General features: G+C 36.0%; 2 protein-coding genes and 1 long non-coding RNA gene across 3 annotated transcripts; 2 read left to right on the top strand and 1 right to left on the bottom strand.

The window, feature by feature from the left end:
- Nucleotides 1-6,007: 6,007 nt before the first annotated feature.
- On the top strand, nucleotides 6,008-9,880 carry LOC144545880 (serine/threonine-protein kinase SAPK7). Its single transcript, XM_078294455.1, has 9 exons — nucleotides 6,008-6,281; nucleotides 6,365-6,439; nucleotides 6,564-6,665; nucleotides 6,764-6,817; nucleotides 6,893-6,985; nucleotides 7,081-7,173; nucleotides 8,221-8,325; nucleotides 8,582-8,680; nucleotides 9,273-9,880. The coding sequence occupies exons 1-9, from the start codon at nucleotides 6,162-6,164 to the stop codon at nucleotides 9,642-9,644; spliced, it is 1,113 nt and encodes a 370-aa protein (XP_078150581.1). The 5' UTR covers nucleotides 6,008-6,161; the 3' UTR covers nucleotides 9,645-9,880.
- Nucleotides 7,599-8,008, top strand: LOC144545887 (uncharacterized). Its single transcript, XR_013508619.1, has 2 exons — nucleotides 7,599-7,711; nucleotides 7,812-8,008. It is a non-coding gene; the product is annotated as an uncharacterized LOC144545887 (long non-coding RNA).
- A 21-nt stretch (nucleotides 9,881-9,901) lies between the features above and the next one.
- On the bottom strand, nucleotides 9,902-12,871 carry LOC144545872 (fructose-bisphosphate aldolase, chloroplastic). Its single transcript, XM_078294442.1, has 6 exons — nucleotides 12,472-12,871; nucleotides 11,573-11,842; nucleotides 11,200-11,309; nucleotides 11,006-11,096; nucleotides 10,642-10,911; nucleotides 9,902-10,378 (listed from the first exon to the last, which is right to left on the bottom strand). The coding sequence occupies exons 1-6, from the start codon at nucleotides 12,613-12,615 to the stop codon at nucleotides 10,100-10,102; spliced, it is 1,164 nt and encodes a 387-aa protein (XP_078150568.1). The 5' UTR covers nucleotides 12,616-12,871; the 3' UTR covers nucleotides 9,902-10,099.
- Between the last annotated feature and the right edge of the window lie 348 nt (nucleotides 12,872-13,219).

Here is a 13,219-nt window from a genome sequence, read left to right as displayed (position 1 = left end):
CAGGGCAACCACTATCTGATAGATAGAACCACAAGTGGGATTTATTACTGAGAAACGACAACACAGTTGCTGCTATTTTCTCATTAATTTTTAACAAGTGAGAGATTTTACATGTAATTCAGTGTATAGAATGCTATCTTTGTGTATTTACATTGGAACAAACTTGTAATTTCCTCTGATATTTTAATGCACCTAAGAACTTACCCAAACAAAAAAAAAAATTAGATACAAATTTTATCCACAACAACTACAATTGGAGAATATTATTTTTCTGCTAATAATTACACTTGTGGTTCTTTAATTAGATATTTAAAACTGAACATCTTAATTTTATGGAGTATTGATTTAAGTTAAATCTTCAGTGACAACATAAGTGAGATATACATACATACTTACATATAGACATATATACATACATACATACATACATACATACATATATGAGGAGGGATCCAATTACACCATTTTTTGGTGACACCGGATTACACCCTATATTTTTAAAGTCCAAACAGTCGACTCAAACCGTTCAACATAATGGATATATTAAAATGTGCTTGCAGATTAAATTTTGCATTTTTTTTGGCACCATAGTGGGATCTTAAACGAATTGTCACAACGTGAAGATAATATAAAATAGTGTCAATTTTGTCATTTCAGAACTGTGTTGGCGAAAATCCGAGAAATAATTTTGTCATTTCACACTTCCGAATAGCAGCTATTCCAATATTTACAAGGAATAACGGTTTTGCCTTCTTATGATTAATTGTTGTTAAATCTGTAGCTAAGTGACATGATTTTGTCCACCTTTTTCCTGTTGCAAAATCAAGTCAACTAAATTAATTTTCAACTAAGCATTAATTGGTCAAGGTGTTCTTCCAAATTTAAATTATTTTTCATCCTTGAGCCAGGGAGAATTTTCTAACTTTGATGTGTACATACTATTTTCTAAAATATTATGCTAAATAAAACAAAAATAATCAGATCACCCGCCACACTGTACAGCAATCTCAATGGCCCTAGAAGATCCACACGGAGAAAATCCCGAGATAGCATGTGATTGTGATACCATCCGAGTCGGTGGGCATGTGGCCTCGGCCCTCGGTATCATACCTGAACGGCTGAACCTGATTCAACGCCTCCATGTCTCACGTGCTTATCCCTCTAATAAAAATTGATGTATGTACTTGTTGCATCAATGAGAAAAGGCTTCAATTCAACACAAAAGCTCTTCACTTTCTTTCCACGCGGCACTTACACAACTCCATGATGGGAATGGCCTGAAAAATTAGGAGAAAACAGTTGAAGGAACGGCAAAAAATAATGTTCATGTGATGAAAGTACGTACAATTTTCTTTAGGGCCTGTTCAGATGTAATTCCGAAAATACTTTTTCTCCCACGTGAACAGTAAATTTTAATTCAAATTTTTTCTATTTCCGTTTCTATTCCCATTCCCACTGTGCAGCCGAACAGGGCCTTAAGGAGTGTGAGAATACGTTTGGGAGACCAGAAATTAATAAAGGGATAAAAATAGAATGAGCTAACGACTTTTTCTTAAATTTAAATTATCAGCTTTTTATTATTGTTCACATGTGTTGAGATTTAGTATTTGATCCAATGATAAAAGGACAAGACTTTTTTTTTTTTTATGAAAAGTCGCATATTTGAGAGAAATTCAGATGATAAATTATTTATGTATATTAGACGGTTATATAATTTGGCCTTCAACATCTTATTAGAAATAAAAAAATTGATTTTGTGTAGCTTTGTTAGACACATCATTTTGTAAAGAAATATTTTAGGTCCCCCAATGTTCACCTCTAATACTAACTCCTTTTAATATTGACCGGATTATATTGTCATAATATTGAAGGATGAATTTGGGGAATCAATTGGATCTTGTTACTAGATCTTTCATTCAACCTCTATTTATAATGTAACAAAAAAACATATATCTCTCCTTCTTATTAAGGAGGTTAATGTCTAGATCCTGCAAGGGTCCTGATTTACTGTTTTTTTTTCGAAATGATGCTCAACCGTTGAATTTTCAGATCGCACATAGATGAATTTTCCAAATTATGAATTTCAATACTTAAGTATGCACTGGTCGCGCCGCATATGATCCCAGTGCCCGTAGACTGCGCGCCGCACCCGTGGAACACGCCTCTGAACCACGCACGGCATCTGCGGACCGAGCCTGTGCACCGCGCACCCTTTTTCTTTTTTTCTGCTGAAGGTGAGATTCGAACCCAGTTGGATTTTATTGGTGCCAAAATTCTTACCATTACACTAGAGTTCACATGTATTATTTTGTAGATAAATATAGTATTTAACTATTTTTCACTACAAATTTGATTTAAATTATCTCTCCTCCTTATTAAGGAGCTTAATAATTTCTACTACATAATTTGCTGCTCCCGTTGCTGTGCACGGACACAATTACTAGTTAGACTATTAGGCATCAAATACATTTGATGAGCAACGGCTAGGGGTAAAATGATATATGAATTTTTAACGAATCGATCGATTGGTCAAAAGAGAAATGAAAACAGCAAAGGCTATTAAGTTACTAAAAATGAGTGTTTACTAATTTTTTATTTTGTTAAAAAGGAAAGTTAGAATTCCGTTTCATTATCATGAAACTGTTCACTTACATACTACTATATTTATTACTTCAGTCTAAATTACTAGTCTTCTACTGCTTGCATCAAAAAATACATCCCCAATTCAACATCAAACATTCTAAAGCACCACCAAAACAACACAACATCAAAATATAGATGTCACTAGGGCTGCTAAAAAAGCTCGTAATTTGTGATTCGATTGACTTCGATTCGAAAAAAAGTTCGCAATCAACTCATTCGATTGAAGTTTGTTCTGAAACAAATCAAACCAATTCGGTTCAAATCTTATTCAAACTCAAACTCAAACTGTGTATAGTTCGTTCGAAATTGGTTCGCGGACTATTTAGGTTCAAATCTCAAATTAACATATGCCGTTCAAATTAGAGCAACGCCAGTGACTCAGTGCAAAATCAATGTTTCATTTCAAATAGGTACAAATAGGTACCTGATATGATTAGATAAGATCCAATCCAATGCTTAGTTTAAGCTATCCGATTTTTAAAAAATAAATAAGGGCGGTAGGGCTACCAAAAAAGCATGTAATTCGTGATTCAATTTACTTCGATTCGAAAAAAAAATCGCAATTAACACGTTTAATTGAAGTTCGTTATGAAACAAATTAATCAAACCAATTCAGTTCAAATCTTATTCAAACTCAAACTAGGATAAGTTTGATTTGGCTTGATTCGTTTGCAGCCCTAGATGTCACACAATGAGGCTTATGAATTATGATAGAGCTAACAATTTGTAAGACCCTAGTGCGTTTGGGTGACACAGGAATAACGCTAATTCAGGAATAGCTGTTATTCCTGGTGAGCTATTCTCAACACAACACGTTTGGAGTGAAAAAAACACTATTCTCAATAAAGGAATAGCTCAGGTTAGCTGCTATTCCGCTATTCCTTAGAAATGTCGAGTTAGTTGCTATTTTGAACTCAGGAATAGTTGTTATTCCGAGCTATTATTTGTTTCATCCAAACGCACCACATTAATGAGGGTCAGGCTCTTAAGTTCCATTAATTATTGACACGAGAAGTGTCTTTTTTGTTACAATGTTCAAAATAACTTATTACAAGGTAAATAAAATTAAGTAGAAATTAAATAAAGTAATGAAAGAAATAAAGGCTATAACTAGTACATTTTAATGTAAGACTCCAGTTAATATTAAGAAAACATTGGGATTCTGATAGAACTGCGGAGTAGGTCCAATGGGCATCAGATCTACTTTAAGTTCAATGAGTTGTAAGATCGTTCGATCCGTTTTAAGATTTGTGTGCTCTGTTTTATTATTCATGCACGCTCTTGTCAATTTTTGTGTACACGGTTCTTAAAGCGGATCGCTAAAGCCCATCAAATGTGCTTCGTTCTCTTATGATAGAGCTAAGAATTTGTAAGGCTCTAGTTAATACTAAATTTAGTCTTCTGATCCTCCAAATTCACAGTGTCATACGTGCATCATCTGAATTCCTCGCATGCAGTGGAATTGCCTCTAGGGATCCAATTCATAAAATTATGTTTCAGTTGTATTTATGTTATTGAAATACAATTCATTTTGATATTTCCAAATGCAAGTGTTCACTAATTTTCTAACATATAAAAAGTATTAACTGAAAATTAAAATATAATTATACAACAATTAGATAGAAAAAAGCGAGCAAATGTATTGAAAGGAAATTTTAAGTATTTTCTAATTTTCCGTTTCAACATAAAATGTTTGCGACCAATTATCTTTTCAGATGAAAACTTGATAAGAACACCGTGACTCGTTGATTATACGTAGTTGGTTATTAAAAACAAAATGGCTGCTGCACATAATCATTTGGAGGGACTAACAGAACTATCATCATTTCCCCTTTTATTAAGTTATTCGCACGCCTGACCCCATTGTCAGAGACTCAAGGCATCCTTACAAAATCCTTGCAAGTTGCAAGCTCGAATGCATTGCTAATAGGGGTGTAAACTGTCGGATACGGATTCGATAGTAGTCTTACTGTATTTGTTATAATTTTTCGGATACAGATACTGATCGGATATTAAATGTTACGGATATGGATATATTTTTCATAATTAATTTGTTAGTTACAAAATATCTATTATATTATTAAAATATTAGTCATTAATTATATTATATTGTTTATCAAAATATATATTTATATATAATTTAATAAACTATTGATACAATATGCAATTTAATAGATCAATTTAAGAACATATAGCATATTTGTTGTGGTTTAAAAGTATAAACGGTCGGATACGAATAGTTAAAAGTCTTATTGTATTCTTATCCGTTATATTTTTTTTGATATGGATACGGATAGTCTCTGATACGGATACAAATACAGATCAAATAATTTAGATAATTTTTCTGATTCGGATTCAGATCCGGACGAAACCGGGTAATATCCGATCCGTTTACACCCCTAATTGCTAAGCTTGAAAAAGTGACGCTTTCTTGTCTGTTTTCATAGCAATATTGATCCTGATAGAGTGATGACAAAGACATTTATCATATATTAATATCCTACGAAATTCTTTATCTGCCTCACGTTTTTTTCTTTTTGAACAGTTTACTCTTGTAATTCAATATGCAAAATGGTCCTTCGGTCTTCACATATGTAATAGTCTCCCGCTCATAACTTTTTATTTATATGTAATTTATCATGACAACGTTTTATTTTGGAATCAATACTGAGATAATATAGCAAGTTTTCTTAGAATGTAAAATCTTTTTATTTTTATTTTATAACACTGATTTATTGAATAGATTAGCTAATAAGTAAATATTTCCTAGATGAAGCATTTATGATGAGTGTGGATAGTATAACATCAGGTCAAATGTGTGAATTTTTAAGTTAATTTTAATACATTCATTTTCTAACATTTTTACCGCTTGATTTGATACTAAAATAACTCAAAAATATAAAAAATTTGTATGTAAACGCATTACTCATAAAGTAAATCGATTTGAACAGTTTGGATTAATCGTTTGAAGTATATTTAATTGATTTTAAAGTTAGTGTCATATGACACCGATGTTATACTAACCGGACTCATTTATGATACGATAGTTGAAAATTTCAAAACAAAATATATATGCTATTAGGAACTCAAAATATCCACGGTACAACTACATGAGAACGAAAATAATGTGGATTTGTTACAAGTCATAACATTCCACGAGTGAGAATCTCCAGCAAATACTGAAATAAAGCAAGGACTCCACGCATATTTTCATACACTGGAGGGCTTTTTTGCTCTTACTTTAACTTAGTTGATCTAATTCCGAGATTTCTGAGGGTGTAATATAAAAGTGTTGAAATTGTACTAAATACAATAATTAATGCATACATACTGATGCTGCGCTTCAATAAAGAAGCATGGTTGGTTCCTTCCTCTCTGTTGGAACCTTAATACGAGAACGATAAAAGCTCCACTCATAGCTCATACTATTTATTTATATCCTCCACGCTTCTATTTTAACTTTCAATTCAGCGGTTTCAGCTTCCGATTTCGAATTCAGCTTCTCGATCAATTCAAATATGGAGAAATACGAACTGTTAAAAGACTTGGGCGCCGGAAATTTTGGGGTCGCTCGTTTGATGAGAAATAAAGAAACGAAGGAGCTGGTCGCCATGAAGTACATCCCACGAGGCCAAAAGGTTGTCGATCTATTGACTCCAATCTGACTGTTTGTTTGCCAATTGAGGTCTTCTATTTGATCTCTGCTGTTTCTTTGATGCAGATCGATGAGAATGTAGCGAGGGAAATTATCAACCATAGGTCGCTCAGGCATCCTAATATAATCCGGTTCAAAGAGGTCTCAAGTTGGAACCTTTTTTTTTTATTATTTTCATTTTGCATCAGTGATTTGTAATTTAACATGTCTCTTTTGTGGCGAATTAAAAAAAAAAAAATCTTTCATATTTGATTACGATATTTAGGTCGTGCTCACACCAACTCACCTTGCAATTGTAATGGAGTATGCGGCTGGTGGTGAGCTCTTCGATCGTATCTGTAACGCTGGTCGATTTAGTGAAGATGAGGTAATTTGGAACTTCTATGGATCGTCAATTGTTGAGACTTATTCTTTTAATCCAAACTCCAAAGTAATCATCTTCTTTGTTGTGATTGTGGAAATTAGGCGAGATACTTCTTCCAGCAATTGATATGCGGTGTCAGCTACTGCCATTTCTTGGTAATAAAAACCCCATCTTTATAAATATTAAAAATTGTTCTATTTTTTTTTTTATGTAATATAAAACATTTGTAGCAAATTTGCCACCGAGATTTGAAGCTGGAGAACACGCTTTTGGACGGGAGCCCTGCACCGCGCCTCAAGATCTGCGATTTTGGCTACTCGAAGGTCATTTCTCAAATCAATATAATAAATTTGAACAGATCTAGTCAAATATTATTTTCAAGGGGGTAATTAAAAAAATTGGATTTGATTAACTGTAGTCATCGCTTCTCCACTCGAGGCCTAAATCGACGGTGGGGACGCCCGCATACATTGCTCCAGAAGTTCTCTCTCGCCGCGAGTACGATGGCAAGGTTTGACTTCTCATTTCGTTATTCTTACATCGAACTCACTCTGCAATGGACTTATGGACCCAGATCCGGCTTGATTTGACTGGACCAGTTCTAGGGAAAAAAAAGGCCCCCAAAATGTAGGCCCCATTGTAACTTGGTTTCACCCTCTGACTCAGAGTCTATGAGGCAACCTCGCCTACGGGCTTTCCCTCAAAAAAAGAGAGGCAATGACCTCATCTGAACACCAGTGGCCCAGTGGGGTTGTCGTTGGAAGATGGAGAAAGGGAGAATGATAGTACTTATTCTTCTCCAGTTTGTTGTTAACTGGATACGTATTCTCCTTTGTGAGGACCGATCCTGGTCCTTTTGGAACGGAGAGCAAGTACCTAATTGGTCCAGGGTGCGGGTCCCTTGCGTAAGTGCGCTGATAGGAAATTTTGCTGATTTCCACGTCACTAATACTCATTTTTGGTCGGATATGGATGATCTCTTGTGGTGGTTGTAGAATCCTGATTGCTTAGCAGTTCATTGCATAATAGGTGACTAAGTGTCAGTGGTTGTGGGGTCCAAGTGCAGTGATCTGTCACAAGGATCACTAGATCATAAGGGCTGAAAAAACAAAGAACCTGATTGGTAGGAGGATTCTTGTTTCTAAGCAGAGCCTGCACAAGTGGACTGATTTGAAAAAAAAAATGCATCTATATCATTATTGGATTTCACGCTGGGATTTAATTAATGATGCTAGTAATTAGAAACAAAACTGGGATTTAAGGTCTCTGCTTTTGCAGTCTGATTATTACTTTCTTTTGTCTTCTTTATAACTTATATTAATTACTCTTTTGTCTGTTTTTTGCAATTTGATCTGTAACATTTTTGTCTGCTTCTACTAATCAATAATTTTGATTTAGCTAAAAACAATATAAGAATATGGTCCTTGTTCTTTCATGCTAGATGAACACCTCTAATTTGCTGCCTCATTTAAAATTTAATTTGATAAAACATAATTCTCAGTCAGAAAAATTTTCACAATTAAATTAACTAATTGATGTCTGTGAAAAAAATATGCAGCTGGCTGATGTATGGTCATGTGGAGTAACACTGTATGTGATGCTGGTCGGTGCTTATCCCTTTGAAGACCCCGATGATCCTAAAAATTTTAGAAAGACCATAGGGGTAAGCCGTTCTCTACTCTTTTTTTGTGTTGTTTAGTTCTTAATTTTAGGTCAAATTGTTGTCAATCTGCTGATTGACTCTACATACCCAGAAGTGCGAAAACCCTAAATAAGTTTGTTTGAATTTAATCATGCTATGATTTTGACAGTCCAAACAAAGTATGGGAATATATATTAACAACTGGCACTTCATATGGTAGAAAAAAGGTGTATGTAATATATCCATTTTAACTCCAGTTTAATGTTTTTATTTGCAGAGAATAATGTCGGTGCAGTACAAGATACCAGATTATGTTCATGTATCTCAAGACTGCCGGCAACTTCTGGCCCGTATATTTGTTGCCAATTCAGCCCGGGTAATTTTTTTGTTACAATGGAAGAATTTACCAATAGGTACTTGAAAAGTTTGTTTTTTTTTTTATTTATTTCCAGACCCAAAATCATCACATCTCATCCTTAGGCACATTATATGAATCCTGGGTGCACCTATGCATCGAATTCGCATCCCCTGAGATATTTCAAACTTTGAGTTGATATGTGAAAAATCTGGACTGTTCAAATCCTTTCTGCATGCTCTCAAAGCATAATAATACTGGCCCCTGCATTCGGAATAGACACCGAAAAAAATTTGGGCCGACTTTAGATAAACTGAAAATTTGAGATATCTCAGAGGATACAGACTCCCTATGCATCTGCCATTTTTCCAGTGATGTGATTAGTTTGGTACTGGATGGTCTCAGTTCAGCAACATTGGGGTCTTTGTTGCTTTCTGATCTAAACTATCATTCATTATCTACAACTTCATTTACATGCCCTTTTGTTGACTGAAAAATTATCTGCAGATGACCCATTCTCATTGGTATCTATAGAATATTCGAAGTGTATTTTCATAGAAGTTTAATTCATGATGTAAGACTAATGCCTTCCAAATTTGAATTTAACAACCAGAGAATCACAATTCGGGAAATAAGGAACCACCCATGGTTCTTGAAAAACCTACCACGGGAACTAACTGAGGCAGCACAAGCTGTGTACTACAAAAGGGATAACACTGCACCGACATATTCACTGCAAACAGAAGAGGAGATAATGCGGATTGTGAATGAGGCCCGAAACCCACCTCCATCTTCAACCACAGTAGCAGGCTTCGGGTGGGTAACCCAAGAGGGATCACAAAGCAAGAAAGAGAAAAAGCAAGAGGAAGAAGAAGTGGAAGAGGAAGAGGAAGAGGAAGAGGACGAGGACGAGGAAGATGAGGAAGATGTGTATGACAAGACAGTAAAACAAGTACATGCCAGTGGTGAATTTAACCTGAACTGATTGCTGTTAATGTTACTATTTGTTTTCTGAGGGGAATAAGTAGTGTTGAAGAATAATAGCTATATTAATTATAGCTTTATTTTTCTTTTCTTTTTTTCATTTTCTAGCCTCTTGTTTTGTAAAATTTCATGTTCTGGCGAATTTTTTGTTGTTGAAGTGTACTACATATTGAACAGTGCAATTACTGGGTAGTTTCTTTGGGAGCAAGAACAAGAATCACATTTGACATTTATTTTTATGCCTGAAAGAAACGATTATTAAATAGCAAAAAAAACACTGCTTATGATTGGGAAGTGATCAACGACAGTACATTAATAAAAATCTAAACTACCAGTAGTCCAAGTTGCAACAGAAATTATGCAATACGCCAACCACCAATTACCAATTTCTTAAATAGTGCAAGCAGCACTGTTAAGTGCTTCAAAGTTTCTATAGTATAATAGGGTTTTCACGTCTTAGTAGCTGTAGTTCTTGACATACATGCCCTCCTTGGACTCAGCAGACTCACCCTCACCAGTGTACTTGCCGAGCTGTGCAAGGGAGTTGGCGCTGGCTCTGGTGAGGAGTGCATCTTGGGCGGCCTTCACGTTCTCGGGCCGGCCACCCCATGTCTTCAAGCATGTGTTTTGGAGTGCTCTGGCATAGGAGAACGACACGTGCCATGGGTTCGGGCTCTGGTTCATCGCATTCAAGTTGAAGGTTGCCTCCACCTCAGACTGGCCTCCAGAAAGGAACTGTTCACAGAGATGGCAAAGAAAAGTTAAAAGGTTAAATGTAGAACATGAAATGTATTAACATAACAAACGACTGTGAGTTATCGCTATTGGTCCTATCTGTCTGTCATTCCCTAATTCATGAATTCATATCACTAATAACAAGCAATTCGGCTTTTGTTGGGTCTGATCACCGTTTTTGGACTAGTGCCAGGCTGAACCAAGTTTTGATGCCAAACAAACAGGTATGACAAAGATACACGACAGAAGGAGAGAGTTCAGACCATGATGCCGGGAACGGCAGGGGGGATTCTTCTGTGGAGGAGCTTGAGGGTGTAAGAGGCAACTTGTTCGGGGGAGGCCCGCTCCTTGCACTCAGCGCCAGGGGTTACCATGCTTGGCTTCAGCAGGATTCCTTCATACGTCACATTGTTCTCTGCCATGTAGAAGAACACCTCGGCCCACACCTTCTGTGCCACCTCAAATGTCCTGTCAATTCCGTGCTCTCCATCTAGCAGGATCTCTGGTTCTACTATTGGCACCAATCCATTTTCCTTGACAAAATAGAAAAAAAAGGTGTCGCTGTGAGAATTAAATGATGTTAATGAGATAATATGCAAATTAGTTAGGATAAGAGGTCATGATTACTTGGGCAATGGCAGCATAACGAGCAAGGCCCCAAGAAGCTTCCTTCACGGCAAGGGCAGAGGGGCCATTAGGAATACTGACGACTGTGCGCCTATCAGAAATAAAAAGATAGAAGAAATCAGACTTATTTTAGTCACATTTTTAAATCGAACAAGCAAACAATATTTTTCCAGTAATTCAAGCAAATATATCACCATTTAGCAAAGCGGGCCCCTTGTTGGTAGTAGGCGGCGCAGCGTGATGCGAGGCCATCTAGACCTTGGCACCATGACTCGTCGTTTGACCCTGCAAGAGGCACAAGACCCTTCAAAAAAAAAAAATAGAATTAATAAAAAATTAAAAAAATTAAACTTTGTATGTTTGCTCCTGCTTCACCAACAGGGGAAATTTTATTAATGTTCACTAACACTTGGCTAAATTCTCTTATTGGTAAGGCTCGTTTAAATTACTAACAGCAAGTGCAAGGATTAACTAGATTTCCAGGTCGGAAATAATTTGAATGAACAGTATTCTTGTTCTATTCATTTTTGCTTTTATTTCTTCATTTGTGGGAATAACATTTCATACCTTGTCAACTTTGATGCCAGGCACGATGTTTTGCTCAACAAGGACATCAACCATCTTCTTTCCCTCTGTGGTAGACTGGTAGAGGGTCTCCTCAAAGAGGATGGCACCCGAGACGTACTGGCCGAGGCCAGGGGCAGATACAAGGAGAGTTCTGTATGCCTGACGGTTGGCTTCGGTGTTCTCCAGGCCGATTGAGGCAAGCCTCTTGCCGCATGTGGCATTTGACTCGTCCATGGCCATGATACCTTTTCCTGGTGAGGCAATTGTTTTCTGGAAGGAACAAATGTCTTAGCATTGATGCATTGCACAAAGGTTTTGACTATAACCGTGTTTAAGAAGTAGATCATGATATTGAGAACTGCTATATGTTTGTCTCACTTGGTAGTTGATGGACAATGATACCTAATTCAGGATCTTTTAAAGAATAGGTATTTATGTTAAATGAGAATATATATAATGCTTTTTATTAAGAATACTTATTACCAATTAATTACAATTATGAACTTAGAAGGAAGTGAACGTGCAAATTCATTCCTTTATCCTTTTAATTTTCTTTTCTAGTAATACCGGGTGCAGTACCTAGCTATAAATGGGCAAATAATCGGTTAACTTGGTCCCATATCAGATGAGACGCAATGCATTTTTTTTTCTTTGTGATTTTTATTGGATTAATGGAGGATAAGGCATAAAATATCAGTGTGTGGCTGAAGAATATCCAAACTTAAATGTTTTCTAGTTTGGTTACACAATCCTAATTCAGTAAGGATCACTTTGGTACTGGTGCAAAACCTGCCAAATTGCTTTACAAAAAGATGGTTATACAGTATATATGAATTTTTTTATACAATCCTAATTTAGTAGTTGTCACTAAAATCACGGAGTTAGATATATGAACTTACAGCTGTCTTGACGAGCTCGTCAGCATAGGCGCTTGCACGCACAGTCACAGAAACCGCCACCGGCCGGTTGGCTGCCGGGCGGGCCCCGAACCATTCGGTCTTCTTGGGAAGGAAAGAAGACTTGAGGAGAGTGGCAGATGCCATTGCTACTATTCTTTATCTCTTTAATTTCTCTCCTCACTATCAGAGAATGAATGAGAATTATAGTAGAAATGTTTATATTTAGGCTTTTTTGTATATGTGAGGGAGAGAGGGGATATGAGATGTGAGGCGTAGGTTAACGTTTACATTTGAATGGTGGAGATTGAGCTTTCTTCTTCAAGTCCTGATTGCTTCAATCCTCTTTGCTACTCTCTCATTTGTCTTTTTTCTCCATGTGCAATTTTCCTGCGCTTTCTTTGTTTACCGTGTTTTAATTTAATTTCCTTTTTTAAATTTTGGTTCACAAAAATGGTCAAATTATATTTTATCTCAAATTAGGCCTTGGCTGAGAGTTAGTGTGTTACAGCGTCGTGTGCCACACGACATTTTCCTTCGCAATATTTGAGGTTTTATCATTTTTATTTTATTTTCTACTGATAAATAAATTTTTGTGGCAGAGAAATTTCACTTGTGAACATAGCGGTGATTGCATGTCTCTATGTTTTAGTTTCAGGTAAACCTCAAGTTTGTCTCTTGATTAATTTATTTCTTGTGGGCAGAAATGCAGAAATTTGGTGATTTTAAAACTTGTTTATGTAATTTCCAA

Source organism: Carex rostrata, chromosome 2 (genome assembly GCF_964058835.1).
Source record: "Carex rostrata chromosome 2, lpCarRost1.2, whole genome shotgun sequence".
In the NCBI taxonomy this organism is placed as follows: domain Eukaryota; kingdom Viridiplantae; phylum Streptophyta; class Magnoliopsida; order Poales; family Cyperaceae; genus Carex; species Carex rostrata.
Note: the sequence above shows the minus strand (reverse complement) of the source record. Positions and strands in the feature narration are given on the sequence as shown.